The sequence below is a fragment of the Ovis aries genome, chromosome 8, assembly GCF_016772045.2.
Source record: "Ovis aries strain OAR_USU_Benz2616 breed Rambouillet chromosome 8, ARS-UI_Ramb_v3.0, whole genome shotgun sequence".
NCBI classification, from domain to species: Eukaryota; Metazoa; Chordata; class Mammalia; order Artiodactyla; family Bovidae; genus Ovis; species Ovis aries.
In genome coordinates, this window is record NC_056061.1 from 15,938,694 (window position 1) to 15,964,675 (window position 25,982).

Sequence of the window (25,982 nt, forward strand, 5' to 3'; positions counted from 1 at the left end):
ACAAGGTATTAAAATGTTACAACCTCTAACAGTGATAGAATTGGAAGCACCCAAATGAATAGAAATAATTGGGCTTCAGGAATAAATCGAGAACATAAGTGCGAAAGTGGGAAAACAAGACGCTTTTTGCCAGCTGAATTAGAAGAGTTACCGCGGAACGACAGAGGCCAGGAATCCAGGGCGGCGCGTGCGGAACCCAGCACGGTGCCCTCCCCGTGCCGGCCCAGACCGCGAAGGAAGTGACGCAAGCTGAGGGGCGGGGTGGGCTCTGCGCCGGAAGTGGGTTGTAGTTAGTAAATAAGCTGGGAAAGGCGAGAGAGGGTACTGTCTCCATCTTGTTGGCATACGCTGCTCCTGCGACGTTGCGGAGATGGGGAGCGTGTTGGGGCTGTGCTCCATGGCGAGCTGGGTAAGTTGGCTGGTAGCGGCCTGAGGGGTGCTAGCGTGAGAGATGAAAGAGAAAAGCCCCCGAGCAGGCCTGGGTGAGGCCCGGCGGGACCGTGTTACCCCACCCAACAGGGAGGCCTTTCTTTCCCGTTTCCTCCCTGTCTCCCTTGGTCACTCCGCCACAGCTTCGCGGCCCTGAGTCTTTGGAAGAGCCGAGCCGGGTAGCCACGAAGAGCAGTGGCCATGAGTGAGTGACCCGGAGGGGAGGTTCCGAGCTGAGAGCTGGTAGTTTTTCCTCCCCTACCCGCTTTTCGTGAAGGCGGTTCCCTATTCTTCCAGGCCCCTTTTTGTCCTTTATGTCTTCTGTCTGCCTGGGCCCTTTCTGCAGAGGCCTTAGGCCGCTTCGTTTGGTGGAGTACCCCATCTCTTCTCGTCATCTCCTCCCAGCGACCTCAGACTGCAGCACTGTCATCCCCGGAGGCCTCTTTGTTCTGTCGCGCAGACTGCAGTTGAATGACGGATATGTGGGGCAGCCCCGCAGTAATACTGATATAGTTACAGCCTTTTTAAATAGTCCCAGCTCTGCAAGTGAGTCCTCGAGCTTAATGATATGAGAAAATTATGTATTTCTCAAATATGTGTTTGAAAAAGCTGGTCAGTTCTGTGGTTATCAGATACCTGTTTTTTGACAGAAAGATGCTTGTGTAATTCGACATCTCACTTTTAATTTGGTGTACGTTGCATTTTGATTAGATAGCGTTGTTAGAGTGAAAAACCATTCTTCATTATAGTGGCAGGATTTGTTTGATTCGGGTGGTACAAATAAATTTGAGTTTGATATAAACACTCCCCCATCCCCCAATAGACAAAAATTGACTTTACAGTTAATAAAGGTATTTGTAATATGGGGCGAGATATTAGGGTTCAAATCTTAGTTCTTTAACCCATGGTTTCTAAATTCTATTTCTAATAATTGCTTGTCTGACTTCCCAGATGACTCCATTATATACATTAGGTAGCATTTCTGTTGTTTTTGCATATCTCTTTTTAAAAAGTTTTCAATGTGGCTTGAACTATAAATGTTAAATTTTAGTCAAATGCTACATAGAGGTTACTCCAACCCAGGTCATTGTCTTGATTTTACACACACACACACACACACACACACACACACATTTTTTTTTTTTTTTTCTTGTAGCTGGGTGTAGAAAACTGGTATATTTTTCTTTCTTTCAAAGCTGGTATATTTTTATCTCAGTATGAAAGTAGAGAATCTACTTGAAACCATTGAGTATCTTATAAGAGGCATATTTAGGGTAATAATGTATTGCAAAATGATTATAGAATTGTTTTAATTGAGGGGGGTGAGATGTGTAATTCTATTTGTAAAGTCAGATTTTGTCCAGTTAGCAAATGGGCATGTTCTTTGTATAGTAGGGATACACGTTTTCCATTTTGTTTTCAATTTCTAGACCTGTGATGAGCAGTCTCTTTTGCCTTAAGGACGATTATGGTTAAAAAAAGATTTGGGGGATTAATAAAAATGTGTGTTTTAAATCGTTTTAGTGAACAATGTGGGGAAAATTACATTCCTATTAAAATTTTTACAACTTAGTTCTCCACTTAGTCACAGTTCTACAGACACAGCCTTTTAGTTACTGTTAAAGTGAAGGTGCATTGGAAAGATGCTAACAAGGAAACACTTTCTTACCTTCCAGTAATTAGGTCTCTGGTGGTTAGAGAGGCTAGGTGGCGAAGGCTGCTCATCATGGTTCTAGGCAATTCTGGTGATTTTTTCCCCTTCCTTTCCGGGTGTCTCTGTCTCTTTATTTCTGAATTGTTCAATTTTAGTGCAGTTCAGTAGCAGTTAAAAGAGAATATGCCTTGTATTTTACAGATCCCTTTCTTCCATAATCTTAACAGTCAATATGCTCATTTACTTAGAGGTTTTAACATACTGAAATTTAGTCAAATATTCAAGTGTTCCGATCATTAACTTAGATCAGTTAAGCCAGAATGAAAATGAACCTCATTCTTTGCTCAAGTTTCTGTAGACTTAATCAGTTTTTACAGAGATTTTTTTGTTTGTTTCAGAAAATGGTAGAAAATGTCTGAACTATGGAAAAAAGTGTAAAAAATTACTTGTGATACTATTGTGTATCACAGAGATTGGAGTGTTTAATATTTTAAATTTCATTTTGTGGGGTTTTTTGTTTTGTGTTTTTGCTGTTGAGTGGTCTAGAATTAGATTGATCGTAATCCTTGGTTCAGGCATGGCTATCTATCTGATTGGTGATTAAGCATTTTTATAAACACAAATGGACCTGCCACCTAATCCTGTAACTACAGCATCACCAGCAATTGATGCTTACTTAAGTGCTTTCCCCACCCCAGTCTTAAAATGAGGCTAGTGAGTAGTGTCGGTGAAGGCAGCGGCAACCCACTCCAGTACCCTTGCCTGGGGAATCCCATGGGCGGAGGAGCCTGGTGGGCTGCAGTCCATGGGGTCGCTAAGAGTCGGACATGACTGAGCGACTTCACTTTCACTTTTCACTTTCATGCATTGGAGAAGGACACGGCAACCCACTCCAGTGTTCTTGCCTGGAGAATCCCAGGGACGGGGGAGCCTGGTGGGATGCCGTCTATGGGGTCGCACAGAGTCGGACACGACTGAAGCGACTTAGCAGCAGCAGCAGTGAGTAGGGTTGACTTTTTGAATCACTGTATTTTGTATACAATAACTATCATTTTTTGCCCAAGATGTTAAGTAATTGAGAAGAAGCTTGTGATTCCTGCCTGCTTATTTTGTGCAGTCTCTTGCTAGATTTTTATTTTTTAGTACAATGACTTGATTTTGTAGAAATGATTCATAGTTGCTATAAATAGCCAAGCAGTGCGGAGTACAAAATGTAAATGTCACCAACAAAATCCCACCACATTTCTGCTCTCTCAATGCATGCATACACATGGATGAATAAACAAAGTATTTTTTTAAGGAGTGGTATCGTGCTGAACATATTTTTTTCTGAATTTAACAGAAGAATGGAAAAGTAAAGGAATTGCTGAGTGTTAAATACTTCATCAGAAGAGGTTATGAAAGAGTTCTCTCAAGAGATGTTTCTAGAGCAGTAGTTCTCAGCTGTCCCCGAGGGAACATTGGACGATGCCTGAAGATACTTTTCATTGTCACAACTTGGGATAAGGTGCTAAGAGTGTCAGGTGGATAGAAGGCAGGAATACTGTGAAATGTTTTACCATACACAGGGTATAGCCCTCAACAGCAAAGACTTATTTGGCCCCAGATGTCAATAGTGCCATAGTTGAAAAATCCTGCCTTATCCTCTTCAGTTGGCCAGTATAAGAAATGAAATGAAATCTAAGGGTCTTAACTGCACTTTAAAAAATGAATTCAACTAATCATTTTATTTTCACCTCTACCTTCAGCCTCTCTTACGGAGTTACGCAGTACCACCTATCCCTGATCTGTTTGATGATCCTGTACAAACTTTATTTAACTTTTTTCCTTTGATGATTTAGAATTTAACTTTCTGACCTGTTAACTCAGTATTATTCTGTTTTTTTTATTTGTTTACCTTTTAATTTTATTCCTTCTGTTAAAAATCTTTTATTTTTCATTTTATTGGTGTTTCTAAAGTAATTCATATATTCATTTTGCCAACTTTAACTAGAATTTCTTTTATTATTTTTTATATGACTGTTTTGTTTTATAACCATAATTCTCTCAGTTGTTTAATCTTAGAACTAAACCAGCCATTCTTAAAGTATATCCTGGACTAAACTTACTGGAAATGCTGACTGGGTCCCAGCATTGTGGTTTAATATTCTCTCCAGTGATTCTGATGGAAAACCACTGTTCTACTCTTAAGTGGATTCATAGTTCAGAGCATTCTTTCTTTATTTTTTTAACCATAGCTTCTCGGTTTTGTTTCTTTTTTTATGTGTCATCTCATAATTGACCAAATCGGGTCATCTAATAGATTTTTTTCAAAAGGAATTCATGAATGTTGAAATCCCTGAATTTTTTCATATTTAAAAATGCCTCTTGCTTTCTTGAGAAACATTGTGGACTGGTATAATAGTATACCTATTCTTTCAGGACTTGAGATATTTCTATGGATTATGTTCTGTCTTACCCTACCCTGGTAGCCATTTCCTTTTAACATGTCTCATATGCACAGCATCAGCAGCTTCTGCCTGGGTGTCTGAAGAGTTTTATTTATCTTTAAAATTAACCAAATATGTCTGACTTTAAATCTTTTATCACTTTTTATTCTTCTAGAAAATAGTGGGTTTTTCTGAAGATACAGACTTATTTCTTTAAGGAAATTCTTATTGTATCTTTGAATGTCCTTTTTGTTACATTTATTTAGAGGATTCTCCATTTTAAAGACATGAGTTAATTCCGTTACGTTGTCTTCTTTTTTCTTCCATATTATTTTTCCTATATTTTTGTCATTTTTCTTTAGTTGATTTAATTTACATAAAATTCATACTTTGTAGTGTGTGGTTCTGTGAGCTTTGACAAATCATGTAGTTGTGTAGCCACTAAAGAACATTTGTCACCTTAAAAAGTTACGCCATCTGCATTCTGGACAATCCCTGGGTTTTTTTTTTTTACAGTTTTGCCTTTCCAGAATGTCCTGTAAATGGAATCATACAGCATATAGCCTTCAGAGTGTGGCTTCTTTTACTCAGTGAATTGGTATAATTCGTTTAAGATTCATTCATATTATGGTGTCTGTTCGTAATTTCCTCCTTTTTATCGTTACATAGTATACCATTGCTTGGATTCCATTACTCTACAGCTTGTCTCCAACAGCTGAGGGTCATTTCCAGATTTTGGAAATGAAGTAGCTATTAGCGTTCCTATAAAGTTTTCTTGTGTGTCTATAACTTGTTATTTTATTCACCTAACGATCTTGCAGTGGGATTGCTAAATCATATGGTAAATGTACATTTGACTTACAAGAAATTTTCAAATTTATCTCCAAGATGGTCATACCAGGTTGTATTCCCACCAGCAGATACGTCCTTCAAGTCTGTGGCTTGTCTTTTCATTCTCACAGTGATGGCTTTCAAAGAGTAGAAGTGATTGTTCTTTCTGTGTTGATCTGCTTTGGCACTTTTAGCAAAAGCCTCTTTACCATATTTGTTTTTCTTAACTCTGTTGTTCTGTTATTTGTGTCCATAGTTTTGGGTAAATTACCCTAGTTTGATTAGCGTTGCTTTCAAGTTAATCTTGAAATCAGGTAGTGTGATTCTTCCTACTCTTTCAACATTCTTTGGGCTGTTCTAGTTCTTTTGCCTTTCTCTAAAAGTTTTAGAAGCAGCTAGTTTGTTGCTACCAAACACCTGCTGGAATTATGACTGGGCTTGGGTAAAATTTATAGGTCAGTTTGGAAAGAATTGTTACCTAAATGAGGAGTCTTCCAGTCCGTGAACTCAGTTTATCATGCCATTAACTTAAATATTTGATTTCTTTCATCAGTTTTTTTTTTTTTTTAAATTTTCATCATTTGAAAGCTGGTGTATATTTTACTAGGTTTATAAGTATTTTTGTTTGGTTTAACTTTCCAGTTGTTTGTTGTTAGTGTGCAGAAGTATAATTGATACGTATATACTGACCTTGTGTCCTGTGACCTTATTAAACTTCCTTATAGTTCTGGTAGCATTTTGTAAGTTCTTTGGGATTTTTATGTTGACAATTATGTGTAAAGGAAAGCAGCTTTATCTCTTCCTTTCCAAAGTATGTACTTTTCTTTATTTTTCTTGTCTTACTTTTTTTGTTTTGTAAATGCCTTTTATCATAGCATCTACAAGATAATTAAAGGTATCCTCAAGTCGAGCATATTCTGTTTGTTTGCTGAAAGTTTTTTCTGTTCTTCAGTTGCTCAGTCATGTCTGATGCTTTGTGACCCCATGGACTGCAGCACAGCAGGCTTTCCTGTCCCTCACCATCTCCTGGACCTTGCTCAAACTCATGTCCATTGAGTCAGTAATGCCATCTCATCTTCTGTCATTCCCTTCTCCTCCTGCCTTCAGCCTTTCCCAGCGTTAGGGTCTATTCCGATGAGGCGGCGCTTCGAATCAGGTGGCCAAAGTATTGGAGCTTCAGCTTCAACATCAATCCTTCCAATGACTATCCAGGACTGATTTCCTTTAGGATTGACTGGTTTGGTCGCCTTGCACTCTGGAGAGTCTTCTCTAACAACTCAGTTCGAAAACATCAAATCTTGGGCACTCAGCCTTCTTTATGGTCCAACTCTCACATCCATACATGACTACTGGAAAAACCATAGCTTTGACTATATGGACCTTTGTCAGCAAAGTGATGTCAGAGACCAAGCATCTTTTAATTTCATGGCTGCAGTCACTGTCCACAGTGATTTTGGAGCCCAAGAAAATTAAGTCTGTCACTGTTTCCACTGTTTCCCCACCTATTTGCCATGAAGTGATGGGACTGGATGCCATGATCTTTGCTTTTTGAATGTTAAGTTTTAAGCCTGCTTTTTCCCTCCCCTCCTTCATCTTCATCAAGAGGCTCTTTAGTTCCTCTTTGCTTCCTACCCTAAGAGTGGAGTCATCTGCCTATCTGAGGTTATTGATATTTCTCCCTGCAGTCTTGATTCCAGCTTGTGTTTCATCTAGCCTGGCATTTCGCATGATACAGTCTGCATATAAGTTAAATAAGCAGGGTGACAATATATAGCCTTGACACACTTCTTCCCAATTTGGAACCAGTCTGTTGTTCCAGTCTGGTTGTAACTGTTGCTTTTTGACCTGCATACAGATTTCTCAGAAGGCAGGTCGGGTGGTCTGGTATTCCCTTCTGTTTAAGAATTGTCCACAGTTTGTAGTGATCCACACAGTCAAAAACGTTAGTGTAGTCAGTAGAGCAGGAAATGTTTTTCTGGAATTTTCTTGCTTTTTCTGTGATCAGCAGATGTTGGCCATTTGATCTCTGGTCCCTCTGCCTTTTCTAAATCTAGCTTGTCCATCTGGAGTTCTCAGTTCACGTACTGTTGAAGCCTAGCTTGGAAGATTTTGAGTATGCCCTTGCTAGCATGTGAAATGAGTGCGGTTGTGTGGTAGTGAACATTCTTTGTCATTGCCCTTTTTTGGGATTGGAATGAAAACTGACCTTTTCCAGTCCTGTGGCCACTGCTCAATTTTCCAAATATGCTGGCATATTGAGTGCAGCACTTTCACAGCATTACCTTTTAGGATTTGAAATAGCTTAGCTGGAATTCCATCACCTCCACTTTGTCCTTAGTAATGCTTCCTAAGGCCCAGTTGACCTCACACTCCCAGATGTCTGGTTCTAGGTGAGTTTTTAAATTTGTTTTATAATGAATGGGTATTGAATTTTTCAAATTACTTTTTTGCATTGTGTGAGATGGCCCTGGTGGTAATTTTCTTCTTCAGTCTGTTAATGTGGTAAACTAATTTGATTGAATTTCAAAAGCTTAACCAAATTTGCTTTCTCCGAGCTCAACCCCACCTGATTACAGTGTATTAACCTTTTGTATGCTTTTTTAAAACTATTTTAAAAAATCAGGTTTAGCTTTACAGAAAAATTGAGAGGAAGATAGAGATTTCCCATATATGCCCTGTGTCCCGATATGCATAGCCTCCCTTGTTGCAAACATTCCCCACCAGAGAGGTGCATTTGTTAGTTACTAAGCCTACACTAACTCATCATCATCTCCCAAAGTCTGTAATTTACATGAGTCCTAACTATTTGAATGTGAGCCAGTCTTGCCTTTTGGGACAAATCCCACTTGGTTGTGGTGTGTAATTCTTTTTCTTATATTGTTGGATTTAATTTGCTAATATTTTATTGAGAATTTATGCCTTTATTCATGAGAAAGGCTAATCTTTTATTATAATGTGTTTGTCAGGTTTTGTTATTAGAATGATGCTTATTTTATAGAATAAGTTAGAAAGTATTCCCTCTACTTGTGTTCTCTGAGATTGTAGGGAATTGATGTAAATTCTAGTGCTGTTTTGGAAGGCTGTTCCAAAACATTTCTGTAACAGAGGTCTATTCAAATTGTTTCTTGTGTGTGAGTTTTAGCAGCTTGTATCTTTCAAGAGTTTTTTCCATTTATGTAGGTTCTCAAATTTGTGGGCATAGAATTGTTCATAGTATTCTTTCATTATCCTTTTCATGTCCACAGGACCTACAGTGACCTCTCTTTCATTTCTAACGTTAGTGATCTGTGTTACCTTTTTTGTTAGTTAGCCTGGCTGGGGGCTTATTTCTATTGATGAAAGAACCGCGTTTTGTTTTCACTGGTTTTTCTCTATTTTCTGTCTTTGATTGCATTGGTGTCTCATCTAGTTCTTTTTTTCTATTTTCTTTCAGTTTAGTTTGCATTTCTTTTTCTAGTTTCCTAAGATGGAAGCTTAGATGATTGATTTTAGATTTTCTTTTCTGGTAAATGCATTCAGTGCTGTAAATTTGCCTAAAAGCACTGCTTTCACTGCATCCCATAAGTTTCTATAAACTGTGTTATTATTTTAATTCAGATTTTTAAAAATTTCTCTTGAGACTTCTTTGACTTCTGTGTTTATTTTAGATACGTACATTGCTTTAAGAATTTGGGGGATTTTCCAGTTACCATTGTGCTGTTGATTCCTAGTTGATTTGTAGTCTGAGAGCAGTCAGTGCTCTTCCAAGTTTGATAGTGTGTTTTATTGTCAACAGTGTGGTTTCGGTTAATATTCCATGTCATCTTGGAGAAGAACGTGTGTTCTCTGGTTGTAGGATAGAGTGGTCTGTAGATGTCAGGCACCCATTTGATTGGTGGTGAGCGCCCTCTCCTCACGGGTTTTCGGCTAGCTCATCCTGTCCATTTCTGAGAGATACTGGAGTCTCTTTAAGCTGTGACAGTGGAGTCATCTGTTTCTGCTTGCAGTTTTAGCGGTTTTTGCATTCACAGTTTGATGCTCTGTCATTAGGTGCATAAATATTTAGAATTGATAACATCTTCCTGGAGAATTGGGTCCCTTTATCATTACGTAGTGTCTTTCTTTCTTCCAGGTAACTTTCCTTGTTTTGAAGTCTGCTCTGCCTGGAACTAGTGCAGCTACACTTCCTCTCATTTAGTGTTAACGTGTTATATTTTTCCCCCTTCCGTTTGCTTTTATTCTGTGTGTCTTTATTTTTAAAGTGACTTTCTTGTAGACAGTATAACTGGGTCTTGTTTTTTGAACACTCTGACGTCTGTCTTAATTGAATAAATTTAGGCCTCTGAACTCCAGGGTGATTACTGATAGATTTGGACTGGTATTTACCGTATTTGTTGCTCTTGTTTTTCCTGTTGTGTGTTGAGGGAGAAGGGTGTTTAAATTAAGCACTGTGTATGATTCCATTTTCTCTCCCTTTTTAGCATATCAGTTAAACATCTTTTAACTTTTATGAAGTGTTACTTCTTTTAAGGTTGTTGCCCAACTTAATAGTCCATTTGGGCTATTGTAACAATACCACAGGCTGGGTGGCATGTGAACAACATCAATTTGTTTCTCACAGTGCTGGAGGCTGGCAGTCCAAGATTAGGGCGCCCGCATGCCTGTCTTTTGTACCTGGTGAAGGCCTCTTCAGGGTTGCAGATGCCAGCTTGCTGATGTGTCCACATTTAGTTGAAGAGGTGAGGCGTTCTCTCTGCCTCCTTTATGAGAGCACTAACCTCATTCATGAGGGCTCTGCCCTTTGGACCTAATTCTTCCCAAAGGCCCCATCTCATAACAGCATCACCTTGTGCATTAGATTTTCGTCATATGATTTTCGGTCTGTAGCACTCCAGAATTTGAAATAAACATTTACAGCTTATCCACTTTGAAGTAACAGCATACTATGACACTACACACTTCAGTATAATGCTATACCACTTTACAGCTAGTGTTAATACCTTACAATAGGAAAACAATCCTAATTCCTGTCTCCTGTCCCTTCTGCATTACTGTCATTCATGAAATACACACAGACGCCTATGTGTCTGCACACATGTATACAGAAGTATGTGTATGGGCATAACATACATGTGCATATGTAACGATACGTTGTTGCTCTTATTTTGAGCAAACAAGTTAGCTCAACTAAGAATAAGAAAAGTAAGTTTTAATTTTACATTTATTTATAAAAGTAATTTTATATGTAGAGTTTCTGAATTATATTATTTTCCTCCTCTAGAGAATTTTGAACATTTCTTGCAAGCAAGGCTAGAGTTTGGCAACAGATTCCATTTTATTTGAGAAAGTATTTCTTCTTTTGAAGGATAATTTGCAGAGTATAGAACTATAGGTTGGCGGGTTGTTTTCTCTCAATACTAAAATATTTCACTTTACTCTTGTTTGCATGGTGTCTGAGGAAAACTTGAATATATTGATAATTCATCTTTGTTTCTCTGTAGGTAAGGTGTTTTTCCTCTGGCTTCTTCCAGGATATTGTATTTTCTGTTGCTTCAAAGCGATTTATCTAGGTGTAGGGGTTTTTGTTGGTGGTGGTGTTTTTGTGTTTGTTTGTTTTTTGGTTTTTTTTTGTTGGTGGAGGGTGGGGTGTGTATGTCTGATGTTAATTTAGGGGAAGTCTGTCATTTAAAAAAATATTTCTTTCCCTTGTGATATTCACATTATATTTTACCATTTGCAGTTATCTGACAGTTCTTGGATATTTTGTTGAACATAATGTCAGTCTTTACTCTCTTGGCTTTTCAGTTTGGAAAATTTCTATCGATACAGCCTTACTCTCAGAAATTATTTCCTCAACCATGTCTGCATTTTTCATTTCTGCTACTGTTTTTTGTTTCTAGCATTTTTTTTTTTGAAGGATTTCATTTTTGCTTCTTGTATGCTATCTACTTTATTCAGTAGAACCCTTAACATATGTTGTTTTATATTTTTGGTTTGATAAACTTAACATCTCTGCTACGTCTGGTTTTGACGCTTGCTGTGTCTTTTCAGATTGTGTTTTTTGCCTTTTGTAATGTCAGTAATTTTCCGATAGCCAGACACCATGTACCAGGTAAAAGGAATTTGATTGTGTCCTGGTGGGGTATGGGTGAAAGAGAAACATTCCATTATTCTCTGATTAGATTTTGGTCTTTTAGCAAGCTTATGCCTCTGGATTGTGAACTTCCTAATGTTTCTCAGTCTCCCCTCCGTCCCCCTATAAATGGGAGAGGATGGCTTGAATAGCTAGAGTTGAGTACTTCTCTTCCCCTAGGTTATTTATCCTCTAAATAAGTTAGACTCTATTTAACTAGTTTCTCTTAAGGTCAGGTGTTCAGAAAAAAAGTGTTCTAATATATTTTAAAATGGATCTCTCCTTTCCTACAAGAAGCTGGAAAGAATTTTTCTCTCATGTTTACTATGAGAACCTGATTGAACTAGTAGTAAAATTCACAAATCTGTAGGGCCCTTTAACTGGGTTTTCCTGGTTTTTTTAACTCTCAGACTTGTCCACTATGAGGCTCCAGCAGATCTTCAGTTATCTTTCAGGATTTCCTTCCTGCACACTGGTTCCCAAGTCAGTTTCCACTTGTGGACACTAATAAGCGGTGATTCCCTGTCTTTCAGTCTAGGGGGCAGAGACTTACCTGTGTCCTCACATAACTTACGGATCTTAGAAGAATTGTTGATTTTTTGAATCTCTTTGCTTTTTTCTTTTCTTTAGGATGGAGTCATGGTTTCCAGTCTCTTTATTTGTGAAAATGGAACAGGAGATCTTTGTATACTTTATGTATTATTCATTTGACAGGATATTAGCGATTATTATTTTTTTGTTTGTAATGTTCATAAAGGATATCAGTATGTTGTTTCCTTGATTTTATATCAGTTTTGTGCCTCTTTAGTTTTCTGGAAGAATCTGGGTAGAGTTGGTTTGATTTATTCTTTAAATGTTCAATGGAATTCACTAGTGAGGCTGTCTTTGCCTGTGAAGGTTTTTAACTACAAATTCAGTTCCTTGAATAGAAACAGGACCATTCATCTTACATATTTCTCACCAAATGATTTTTGGTAGTTTGGATTTTTCATGGAGTTTATCTGTTTTATCTAAGCTGTTGAATTATTCAATAAAATCGCTCATAGTTTTCTCTTATAATCCTTTGATGCTCACAGGATTGATAATAATACCTTCTCTCTCATTTCTGGTTCTGAGGATTTGTATGTTCACTTTCTTGCTATTTTTTTTAACCTGATCAGTCTGACTATAGGTTTCTAAATTATAATGGTCTTCTAAAACTAGCTTCACTGTCTTTCTTCTTTTCTGTTTTTTACCTCATGGATTTATCTTTATCATTTCTTTTATTCTATTTTGGCTATAATTTGCTCATTTAATAACTTAAGATGAAAGCTCTGGTCATTGATTTATTTATTTTTGTCTAACATAGCCACTTAAAACTGTAGGTTTCTTTTAAACATTGCTTTTGGTACATTCCAAAAATCTGATAACCTTATTTTCATTCTGTTTCTTTTATGACCTCTTCTGCTTGTGAGTTCGACTGTGTTATTTAGTTTCTGGAGAAATAAATCCTTCGGTTACTGAACAGTATTTAATTCCATTGTGGGCCAAGAAAACATGTATGATTATATTTATTGAGATTTGAGATTTGTTTTATGGCCCAGAATATGCTCTTTTTTGGTTAAGTGTTCTCTGTGTTTTTGAAAATAATTTTTATTCTGCTTTGGTTAGATGGAATATTCCCTGAATGTCAGAGACAATTAATGATATTATTTAAGGTTTTCTATATGGATATTGAGGTTTTTTCCTACTTCAGTTAATGAAAGAGCATAGATGTGGACTTGTTATTACTCTTTCAGTTTTAATAATTTTTCTTTGATGCATTTTGAAGTTCTTTTTTACATGCAGAAATATTTAGGATTGTATGTTGTGTGTCTCCTTAATGAATATCCTATATCTCCATGTATGTCTTTTATTGTAAAATGGCCCTCTTTGTTCCTGATGAAATTCTCTGCTCTGAAATCTACTTTGTCTGATACTGGTATGTGTGTTTATGTGTATATGTATGTATATACATACATACACAGACACAAATATATACCCATACGTGTATATATATAATTTTCCACCAGTTCTGTTTGTTTAAGTGGGTTTCTTGTAGAAAAGATAGGGTTGGATCTTAACTGTTTAATCTGACAGTATGCTTTTTATTTAGTAGTGTTTAGTTTCTTCATACTTAATGTGAGTATTGATTATGTTTGGGCTTAAATCAACCATCTTTCTATTTGTTTTTTGTTTATCCTACCTGTTCATGGTCTCTTTTCCCTAGTTTTTGCCTTATTTTGGATTAATTGGCAATATCTTAGTGTTTTTTTTTTTTCTTTTGGCTTACTAGCTGTATTGCTTTGTTTTGCATTTTTAGACTGTAGGGTCACTGTAGGGTTTATAGTATTTAACTTATCACACTGCCTTTGTCATATCCATTCTGTTTCTCATTTATACAGTAGCAGAGTTGAATGTCTCCTTTTATAGCCTGTTTGTAACTGTCACATCCAGTAACTGTACTGCCATCTTGGTTATTACCACCCAGAATACTTTGCTATTTTGCTTTAAAAAGGTAATAATCTTTTCTAAGTAACCTTTTATATGTAAAAAAATATACACAGTTGACCATTTCTTTTTTGTTGCTGTTCATTTCCTTTATGTAGATCCACGTTTCTGGTGTAACTTTCTTTTCACATTTCTGATAGTTTAGATTTGTTATTTTGGGTTTTTTTTCTGTGCCTAAAAATGTCTTTACAAAGATATCTTTGCTGAGTATGAACTTCTGTACTTATAGTTTTCTTCATTCACTACTGATTTTTGCATTGCAATATTTCTTACTGGAAGTCTGATATCTTTCTTCTTTATATAAGGTTCCTTCATTTTCTGACTGCTTTTAAGATTTTTTTCTGTTTATCATTGTTTTTAAGCAATTAATTTTTTTAAACCATTTTCTTCTTTATTTCTGTTTGGCTGCGCTGGTCTTTGTTGCTGCACAGGCTTGTCTCCAGTTGGGAGAGCAGGGCTGCTCTTCACTGCAGAGCACTAGCTTCTCATTGTGGCGGCTTCTCTTGTAGTGACGGGGCTCTGGGACGCCCAGGCCTCGGTAGGTGCAGCACGCGGGCTCAGTAGTGGCAGTTTCCAGGCTCTGAAGCTCAGGCTTAGAAGTTGTGGTCGTGCATGGGCTTAGTTGCTCCACGGCACCTAGGATCTTCCCTGCCCAGGGATCAAACCTGTGTCTCCTGAATTGGCAGGTGAATTCTTTACCACTGAGCCACAGAGGAAGCCCTAAACAGTTTATGATGTGACTTGGTGTGTAGTTTTCATTGCGTTTTTGTTTAGTTTCTTGGATCTGTGAGTTTATAGTTTTCATTAAGAACATTTTGGCAATTACTTCCTCAAAAGGACTCTCATGTCTCTCTTTTTCAGAAGCCCCAGTTTGACGTGTATTAGGCTATTTGAAGTTGTCTGACAGCACTGATTCTCTGTTGTTTTTGTTCTAGTCTTTTTATCATTTTTTCATTTTGGATTCTTTTGCTATATCTTCAAGTTCATTTGCCTTTTCTGCAGTGTACTTTTTGGTTCAGATACTTTACTTTTCATTTTCAGAAGTTTGCTATGGACGTAACCTTCCATGTCTCTCTTTGACATGCTGTGTTCTACTCTACTTGAGCAAATGAAGTATCGTTACAGTAACATAGTCACCAAGTTGTGTTCAGCTCTTTGCAACCCCATGGAATACAGCACACCAGGCTTCCCTCTCCTTCACTGTCTCTCAGAGTTTGCCCACATTCATGTCCACTGAATCAGTGATGCCATCTAACCATCACATTCTCTGCCGCCCCCTTCTCTCCTCCTGCCCTCCATCTTTCCTAGCATCAGTCTTTTCCAGTGAGACAGCTCTTCATATCACATGGTCAAAGTATTAGAGCTTCAGCTTCATCAACATTCCTTTCAGTGAATGTTCAGGGTTGATTTCCTTTAAGATTGGCTGGTTTGATCTCCTTACAATCCAAGGGACTCTCAAGAGTCTGCTCCAGCATCACATTCGAAAACAACAATTTTTTGACACTCCAGTCTTTTTTATGGTCCAACTCTCGCATCCGTACATGACTACTAGAAAAACCATAGTTTGACCATATGGACCTTTGTTGGCAAAGTGATGTTTCAGCTTTTTAATATGCTCTCTACGTTTGTCATAGCTTTTCTTCCAAGGGGCAAGTGTCTTTTAATTTTGTGGCTGCAATCACCGTCCTCAGTGATTTTGGAATGCCATTTTTATAATTAAATTTAGTTATCTGTGTAATTTTCAGGCTGGTTTTTATTTGTTGACTTTGCTCTTCATTACAAGCTGTATTTTCCATACTGGCATGCCTGCCAATTTCTTATTAGCTGTTAGATATTGTAAATTTTACCTTGATGGGAGCTGGATATGTTGTATTTTTTTTTTTTTTTTAATTCTTGCTATTCTTAGACATAGGTGAGTTATTTGAAGAGAAGCTTTTCAAAGTTTGCTTTTAGGCTTTGTTGAGATTAGAATGGCTTTTTTAGCCTTATGGCCAGCTTCTGCACCCCCCCCCCCATACTGTGTAGTAAAAATCTTATAATTTTACTCAAGGATTATAATGTTTTTTCCACACGATTGGTAGTAATACCACCCCACCCTGCCCCCTAGAGGAATTTAATCAAATACATGTGCTGATCAGTGCTCTGCTGAAGACAGAAATGGAAGCAAACCTCTGCAGATCTCCAGAGTTCAATCTCAGTATAGCTTTCTCCTTTATTTTTTTATGTCCTGTGAACTCTTATGTGCCTTCACTTCCCTAAACTCTCAACTCTGCCCCAGCTGTGTCTCCAGTTCAGTAGACTGCTGGCCTCTGCTGGCCTACACTGGAAACTCTTCCCAGGCAGAAAAACTGGGCCAGTCCTAGACTTCACATTGTTTCATCTCTCTTAGAAATTAAGTATCCTAAATTGCCTGTTGTTAACTGTCTGGAAAACCATTGTTTCATCTTATTTTTCCCCAGGGATTAAGGCAGTAGGGTAAGTCTGGTCACTGTTACTGTGTCTTGGCCTGAGTTTGTGGTACTTAATCCAAAATTTATCTATCAGTATTTTTATTTTCAGCAGAGACATTATTTTGCCAACAAAGGTCTGTCTAATCAAGGCTATGCTTTTTCCAGTAGTCATGTATGGATGTGAGAGTTGGACTGTAAAGAAAGCTGAGTGCCAAAGAATTGATGTTCTTGAACTGTGGTGTTGGAGAAGACTGTGTGAGAGTCCCTTGGATTGCAAGGAGATCCAAGCAGTCCATCCTAAAGGAGATCAGTCCTGGGTGTTCATTGGAAGGACTGATGTTGAAGTTGAAACTCCAATACTTTGGCCACCTGATAGGAAGAGCTGACTCATTTGAAAAGACCCTGATGCTGGGAAAGATTGAAGGTGGGAGGAAAAGGGGACGACAGGATGAGATGGTTGGACGGCATCACCAACTCAGTGGACATATTTTGGATGGACTCCGGGAGTTGGTGATGGGCAGGGAGGCCTGGCATGCTGTGGTTCATAGAGTCGCAAAGAGTTGGACATGACTGAGCAAATGAACTGAACTGATTTTTATTTTCAGCATTTTTGTTTTGTTCCAGTTTTGTTTTGTTAATTATTTTTTTAAGCAGGCTTTTCCCCTTCTCATTTCTCCTCAGCCCTGCAGTCCTCTTTTTCAGCTTGTTCTGTTCTTTTCTGTTTGAACTCTCCTTTTGGCTTCAGGTGAACCAATTTTCGGGAATTTCCTTTTCTTACTTATGTTTTATTTCAGATTGGATTTTTCAGATGCTTTTTATTTTTTTTTTTGGTTGGGGCATGTTTGTTTATTTTTTGCTAAAGTGTGTTTGTGTTGTTGCCATGCCATTTATTTTTGAAGTTTTGTATAAGTACTGATCCTACCTTATATGGGTCACTGTAGTGTGTCTGACTCCTACAATACTCCCTCTGTTATCTGGTGGGTGGTGGAGCTCACCCTAGATTAAGGTCAATTGTTACTAGAATACTTTCACTTCGCCTTTCTGAGATATTATTAAAGTCCATTACCGGTATTTGCCTCACGTGTTCGGGAAGATACCTTTTCCCCTGGGATCTACTACTAGTTTAGTGTGGAATTCTGTTAGAGAACGCTAGCACACCCAACTTTTAATCCTATTTTGCCTAATTCTAATAGGCACTTTTACTTGGTGGTTATCACCACCACCAAGTCAGAAGAGGGAAAAGGTGAAAATACCAACTTACTTCTTTTCCTTCTCTGAAGTATCTGAGAAACCTCAGACTTTAGTGAATTCAGCCTGATTTCTGGGGGTTAAAAGGTAGGAGTTGGAGATCCACTTATAATTAATGACTATTCCATTTCTTTTCTCAGCTAAACTTTGGGTCTTGTTGCTATTTTTTTCCCCTTTTTAACTGAATTTACTCATTTTGCTTGGTATAAAGGGCACTTTTTTTTTGCATTATTTTGCTTCATTTTTACCCAGAAGTTACCAAGGTTTATAGTTTATAGATAACTTATGAACCAGATCACTTTTTAATCAATTTAACTTCATCCTTTTTTGAGTAGATAGAATGTAAACGTTCACTGTATCTTTTAAACTGAACTGATTTGTAACCTTCTTTTTCCAGATACCGTGTTTGTGTGGCAGTGCCCCGTGTTTGCTGTGCCGATGCTGTCCTAGTGGAAATAACTCCACTGTAACCAGGTTGATCTATGCGCTTTTCTTGCTTGTTGGAGTGTGTGTAGCTTGTGTAATGCTGATACCTGGAATGGAAGAACAGCTGAATAAGGTAAGTCCTTTTTTTTTTTTTTAAATGATTAACTGAGCCTTTAGTGTGTGTGCCTGCTAAGTCACTTCAGTTGTGTGGTGCTGTGGACTGTGATCTGTCGGGCCTTCTGCCCGGGGGATTCTCTGGGCAAGAATACTGGAGGGGGCGGCCTGCCCTCCTCCCGGGGATCTTGCCGACCTGCCTCTCTTAGGTCTCCTGCATTGGCAGGCAGATTCTTTACTGCTCGTGCCACCTGGGAAGCTTGAACCTGCAGTATGTTTATGCATAAAATTGCTTCCAGTGTGTTGGAAACAGAATACTGCAAAAAGGAAGATGATACTTAATCCCAGTTTTAGTAGTTCATAATTATTTAGGAAAGACAAACACTAAAAGTGGTTTATGAGATTGTGATGGTGGTGCAGAAAAGTGTGCTCTGATAATAAGTGGAAATAGATAATTTCCAGCCAGGGAAATGTCAGAATTGCTGTGGGTCTCGTGGAAAAAGTGGCATTCTAAGAATCAAGAAATTTTTATATACAGAAATTGAAAAACAGGAAGCAGAATGAGGATAAAAGCTTTTTGAGCCAAGTATGTATGCCTTAGGAAGATTTATTCGATAATTAGGAAAAAAGGCAAGCAGTTAAGTGTAGAGGCTGTTAAAATGATGTAATCAAGAAGGACATAGAGCGCCTGAAATAGATTCCTTGAACATAGAATTGACTGGATCTGGACTTAAATATAGGCAGTGATAGAATAATAAATGAGGTTCTGATCCTAGATAACTGAGAGGAAACTGTTGCTGTTAACTAAGAAAAAGAAAAAAAAAGGTATTTTATTAAACTTATCACCTGCCCTGCCCTCCGCCCTCCTCCTGCGCCCCTGCACCAGGGAGTCAGGTTGTGAAAGAAGATTGGGAGAATATAATCTAGTTCAGTTCATAGTATGTTGTCTTGGCGGTACGTCACTACGTTTGTATCTCTGTATGTGTCCAACAGGAAGTGAAAAATTCAAGTGTGTCAGTCAAACCAGGGATAGAGATGAAGTTCAGACTGTGGCAGCACATGCTGAAGAGGAGGATGATTTGGAGTGAGCAGAGCTAGAAATTTGACAGAAGGGGGTTGGTGGAGAAAGGGAAGCTCTAAAGGAACAGTGAAAGAAGCGAACCAAAAACATGTTTTGTAGATCTTAGGAACAGAGCTTTGAGAATGACAGGATAATAATGTCTGTAAAAATGGTGTAAAGGAGTATGAGGATTAAGTAGTAGCCATTGGATTTGACAACCAGTATATGTCTAGTGTCTTAAAAAAGCTGTAGTTTTAAGAATGCTGGACCTAGGAGGTTTGGGAGGGAAAGTTATATGGCTGTGAGGAAACATATCCAGTGAGTATAAACTGCTAACTTGAGGATCTTTGTGATGAAGATGGCAAGTGTTAGAGGGAGGCTGAGTTTAAAACATTTTAGAATGGAGAGATTTAATCATTTGCTTTTTGAGAAGTCATAAGGGATCTAACTCGTAAGAGATGAGAGAGAATGTGATCCAGAGACAGCATATAAAAGTTAGTTTTCCTCCAAGGAAAGATGAATGACAATAGAAAATTTGAGATTGAGAAAGTATTTATGTTAGATAACTTGCATTTTAAACCATGATTATCTGCTTTTGACTTTGGGATAAAGAAAAATCATGCAAGTTTGGAAAATGAGCTTATCACAGTTGTGAACGTAGCATTGTACATGCCATAAATAGATGCTCAGTTAATTTTACTTAAGTCCTGGGTATAAGCAAAATGGTTTTGTCATGGAACCAGTTGACTTCTTATGAATGGTTTTAGTTGAAACTATTAGTTTGTTTCACTCATTTATTTCACTTAAAAATATTTTGAAAATACTTCCTTGTACTGTTTCTAGTGTGATTTTCTGAAATGGTCTTCAGTCTTTATCAAGATTTTAAGTTAGAAAAATAAAAATACAGCCAACCCTTTTGCTGTTAATCCAATTCTATCTCTGATAGCTCAGTTGGTAAAGAATCCACCTGCAGTGCAGGAGACCCTGGTTCAATTCCTGGGTCTGGAAGATTCACTGGAGAAGGGATAGGCTACCCACTCCAGTATTCTTAGGCTTCCCTGTGGCTCAGCTGGTAAAGAATCCGTCTGTAGTGTGGGAGACCTGGGTTCTAGCCCTGGGTTGGGAAGATCCCCTGGAGAAGGGAAAGGCTACCCACTCCAGTATGCTGGTCTAGAGAATTCCATGGACAGTCCGTGAGGTCACGAAGAATCGGACACAACTGAGCGACTTTCACTTTAACTTTACTTTCAGATCTATCCATTATCAAAAATAATATTTGTAGAATCAGGGACCAGATCTCAGAATGAATTTAATAGCATTGGCTTTGAAAAGCCATCATTGTTCTCTTTAGTATTTAGAAACTGATTGAATTACTCTGTAATTCTTTAAACTTTTATTGATTGTGTTTTTCTTTTGTATATGTGATTCAGCATATCACAGTGAAATGTAAGTTCTAAAAAAGCTTAGAATAAACTTGAATAAGTCTGCAAGTTAAAATAAGCATTCACTTTAGGATTGGCATTTGTAGTTTATCCTGTGTGCATATAAAGTGAAAAAAGGGTTAAACTTCTGTTTATGAAAGTGTGTAGACTTACCATGATTACATTTCAGCATAAACTGTAAAAAGCGAACATCAGTTTTCTGAACCTTAAGCTATTTAATTACACAGAATTGTCATTTTTCCTTGAAAAAATTCTAGATTAGAAATTCTTGTTTTTTCAGATTCCTGGATTTTGTGAGAATGAGAAAGGAATGGTCCCTTGTAGTATTCTGGTTGGCTATAAAGCTGTATACCGTTTGTGCTTCGGCTTGGCTATGTTCTATCTTCTTCTCTCTCTCTTAATGATCAAAGTGAAGAGCAGCAGTGATCCTAGAGCTGCAGTACACAATGGGTAAGTATTTTAATAACCTTCATTTTAAAGTCTGGGTAGTCTTTTCTCAGTAATTTTGAGTCTGTCTAAAGAAAGTTTAAAATAAACTTGAACAATCTGCAGAATTATTTTGTTCATGAATGACAAAGTAAGAAAATCCTCTTGTCTCTATCAGAGAATGTCAGAATTTAGAAATATAAATACTAAATAGTGGATTTGAGTCACTTATTGCTGTGCATAATTAGTAAAGTTTACACTTGTGAACAAACAGGTGTAAACTGTGCAGGTCCACTTAGAGATTTTTTCCCAACAGTTAATAACTATGGTATTAACACACTCCATGATCTCTGATTGACTGAATTCACAAATGAGGAACCTCTGATACAGAGGGCTGACTGTAAGTTAGAGGTGGATTTTCAGCCATGCAGAGAGTTGGAGTCCCTAACCCTAGCATTGTTCAAGGTTCAACCATGTTTTCATCCTGAAAAGAAGATTTATCACATCTGTGACTAATGAGCTTATTCTTCCTCCTCTTAGCCTTCTGTAGGCCAATCTCACTATGTAAAACTGAACTCAGTTCTTTACATGTGCAGTGCAGCCAAAGTGAAAAACTTGATTGCTTTGAAACAAGGTGGTTGATTTTCTAAACAGTTATACTGGACAACCTAGACACTTCAAGGTTCCTTTTTGTCAGTCGCCTTTAATACAGAGCAATGCATCTCATACTCAGTATTGAATGTTTTGAATTTTATCACTGTTCCACTCCATAAATAAAAATAGCTTTAAGTATCTGATATTGCTTATCTATTAACATACACTATCAAAGATGGGAAGAATCAAATAAAATATTAATGAAAAATGATGTTTTGTGCCAGATTGATTTTTTTTTAAATTCTCTTAGTCATAGGTTGTTTTGATTTTTAATTTTAATTTTTTTGCACTGTTAAAACATCTTTATTAAATGTATTTTTAAACAACTCTCAAAATACATTACAGGATGACTATCACAATCATTTCCTGTGATAACATTCTTCTCAAAGTATGTACTAAGCACTCTTACATCATGCTAATGGTTTTTTTTTTTTTTTGCAATATAATTGATGATATTGTGTTAGGTTTAAAGTGTACAAAATGTTAATTTCATATGTATTATATATTACAATATGATTACCATCATATATTAGCTAACACTTCTGTCACGTCACATATATTTCTTAGTTGTGATGAGAACAATTAAGATCTCTTAGCAACTTTAAAGTACATTTTTTTTTTTCAGATTCCACATTTTGGTAATATAATTTTTTTTTTTAATTTGGATTATCTCATTTTAGCATAATTCCCTGAAGGTCCATTAGGATCATGTTGCAAATGATAGGATTTCCTTATTTTTCGTGGCTGAATAATATTCCATTGTGTCTCTATACTGTGGTCTCTCTATTCGTCTGTTGGTGCCCACTGTTGGTTGTTTCTGTATCTGCGAGTCAGGAATATTCTGCCGTAAACATGGATGAGCAGATACCTTTTCAGTGCCCTGTTTTCCCTTTCTTTGGATATATACCTAGAAGTAGGATTGCCAGACTGTATGGCGGTTCCGTTTTTGTATTTTTTCAGGAACCTTCATACTGTTTTCCATAGTGGCTGAATTAGTGCACATGCCCATTAGCAGTGCCTAAGAATTCCTATTTCACCACGCTGTCACCAGCGTTTGTTGTTTCTTACCATCTTGGTGGCCATTCTGTGGTTTTGATTTACATTTCTCTGATGATTAATGATGTTTAGCACCTTTTCAGATGCATGTTTGCCATTTGTATGCCTTCTTTGGAAAAATATTTAGTTTTGTCCATTTTTTAATTGTTTTTTGTAAATTATTGAGTTGTATGGGTTCTTTATATAGTTAACTTGATATTAACCACATTTTGATACTTGGTTTGCAAATATTTTCTCCTATAGGTTGTCTCTTCATTTTGTTGATTGTTCCGTTTTTTCTGTGGAAGGTCTTTTGTCTGAAGTATTCCCACTGGTTTGATTTTTACCCTTGTTGTTTGTACTTTTGTTGTCTCCCCCAGAAACTCATTGCCCAGACTAATGTCAGGGAGTTTCTTCCTTATTTCCTTCTTCCCAGTATCAGTATCTTCCAAGTAACTTTTATGGTATCAGATCTTAACTCACTGACTAGGGGATTTTTGCTGGAAACATAGGCCTGTGCCTGGCAATTTTTATTTTTGTTGACCTGATAGTTCTGTTATTTAATTAACATTTTGCAGATTATTACTTTCAGTAGTTACACCTGACCTGTAAAAAAGCATCATGCATTTCATTTTCACTTTGCATGTCAGAATCAATCACTAAGGTTTATTTTGTCTTTTTGTTGGTCTAATATTCATATTGTCTGAGTCAGAACTATATTCTGAAGAACTGTCATCTTCTGAGATACTAGTATTTATGTTGCTTGGACAGTCAGAGAAAGTATCTGCATAAAAGTCACCAAAAAATTCTTCTTTGTTCAAAATTTCATTATGCATCATTTTTGAAAAATTTTTGGTCATAAGCTTGTGTTTGTAACATACACAAAACTGGAGCAGAACCCTAACAGGGAAATGTGAATGAAAACAATTATAAGTCTGTAATGACTAAGCTCTAACTAAACACTGTGATGTTAATTGTATGGCCCTCTAAAAGCATATGATTCATCTCCTAGTCAACTCGGGTAACAAAAGACATGTTAATACATCTCCAGTCAATAATGTGTTGCTGATGCTGCTAAGTCACTTCAGTCGTGTCCGACTCTGTGCGACCCCATAGACAGCAGCCCACCAGGCTCCCCTGTCCCTGGGATTCTCCAGGCAGGAACACCGGAGTGGGTTGCCATTTCCTTCTCCAGTGAATGAAAGTGAAAGTGAAGTCGCTCAGTCGTGTCCAGCCCTTAGCGACGCCATGGACTGCAGCCTTCCAGGCTCCTCCATCCATGGGATTTTCTAGGCAAGAGTACTGGAGTGGTGTGCCATTGCCTTCTCCAATAATGTGTTAAGTGTCTTCCATTCAGTTTGAGTCGATTCTGTGAATGGTGTAAGAAAGGAGTCTGGTTTCATTTTTCTGTATGTGGTTTTTAATGGCTTTCCCAAAACTGTTGGAGAAACTGTCCTTTCCTACTGAATATTCTTGACTCCCATGTCAAATATTAGTTGATCCAAAATGCAAGGGTTTATTACTCTTCTGTTTCATTGCTGCTGCTAAGTCGCTTCAGTCATGTCCGACTCTGTGCAACCACATAGACGGCAGCCCACCAGGCTCCCCCGTCCCTGGGATTCTCCAGGCGAGAACACTGGAGTGGGTTGCCATTTCCTTCTCCAGTGCATGAAAGTGAAGTTGTTCAGTCATGTCCAACTCTTTGAGACCCCATGGACTGCAGCCCACCAGGTCCATCCATGGGATTTTCCAGGCAAGAGGACTGGAGTGGGTTGCCATTGCCTTCTCTGCTGTTCCATTGATCTGTGTGTCTATTTTTTATGTTATTACTGTTTTAATTAGTATAGCTTTGTAGTATAGTTTGAAAGGAGTAAGTGTGATATTTCCAGTTTTGTTCTTGCTTCTCATGACTGATTTGGCTATTTGGGGTCTTTCAAAGTTACATACAAACTTTAGGATTTTTTTTTTCCTGAGTTTTTGTAAATGACATTGAAATTTTTTTAGGGAGTACTTTGAATTGAAAGGTGGCTTTGAGTATTATGGACATTTTAACTATTTTTCACATCCACAAATGTGATTCCATTTGTCTTTTTCAGTTTGTTTTATTCATCCAGCCACTGGCTTTTGGTTAGCAAATTCACTCCATTAGCATAATTATTGATTTGTAAGGACTTGTTAATGCCATATGTTAGTCATTGTTGTCTGGTTGGTTGTATTTTCATCGTTTCTTTTTTCTCTGTTAACACCTATGTAAATTGGTGATTTTCTTTGTAAACTAGTGGTATATTCTGCTTCTCTATCTTATCTACTCTAGCTTTTTGATAAAAGTTAATTTTAAGCTGATAGCAACTTTAAATGCATAAAATAGCCCTACATATTTATTCCTTTTATTTTTTTGATGTCACAATTTACCTTTTATAATACTCATTGTGTTTTAATACTTTTTAAAATCTTTTTACTACAGTTCACTTAACACACCACCCTGTTAAAGAATTAGACTTTTATGAATCTGTGTATTTACTTTTACCAGTGTGTTGTATGCTTTTGTAGGCTTTCGTGTTATTAATTAATGTCTTTTCATTTCAGTCTGAAGAATTCCTTTTACCATTTTTTACAAGACAGGTTAGTGGTGGTGAATTCTTTGGATTTAGGGAAAAGCCTTATTTCTCTTTCATATCTGAAGGATAACTTTGCTGGACAGAGTAATCTTGGCTGGTGGTTTTTTCCTTTCAACACTTTGAGTATGTCACTCAAAGTCACTCTGCTCTCTCTTGGCCTATAGATTTTCTGAGAAATCCACTGAGAGCCTAATGTAGATCAGAATCTCTTGCTTTGGACCCCTCTGGCTACTTTTAGGATTTTCTTGTATTTGATTTTTGACAGTTTTATCCTAAAGGTTTTTTTTGCATTGAGATGATGATACTGTGATCTTACTAGCTTTGTGAACTTTGATGTTCATGTCCAGATTTAGGAAGTTCTCAGATATTATTTCTTTAAATTAACTTTCTGCCCCCTTCTCTTCTTCTGAAACCCTGATCATTCTAATATTTAAATTCCATATATTACTGAGGCTTTCTTCCCTCCTTTTCATTTTTTTCTCAGTTCACCCCTGATTGGGTTATATCACAATGCCTGTCCAGTTT

At 37.4% G+C, this 25,982-nt stretch overlaps 1 protein-coding gene across 1 annotated transcript in view; it reads left to right on the forward strand.

The window, feature by feature from the left end:
* The first annotated feature begins 292 nt into the window (after window positions 1-292).
* Window positions 293-25,982, forward strand: part of SERINC1 (serine incorporator 1) — a 34,408-nt gene continuing 8,718 nt past the window's right edge. Inside the window, exons 1-3 of the mRNA XM_004011156.4 lie at window positions 293-409; window positions 18,080-18,241; window positions 21,005-21,174. Coding sequence (XP_004011205.1) covers window positions 371-409; window positions 18,080-18,241; window positions 21,005-21,174 — 371 coding nt within the window. The 5' untranslated portion in view covers window positions 293-370. The remainder of the gene's footprint in view (window positions 410-18,079; window positions 18,242-21,004; window positions 21,175-25,982) is intronic.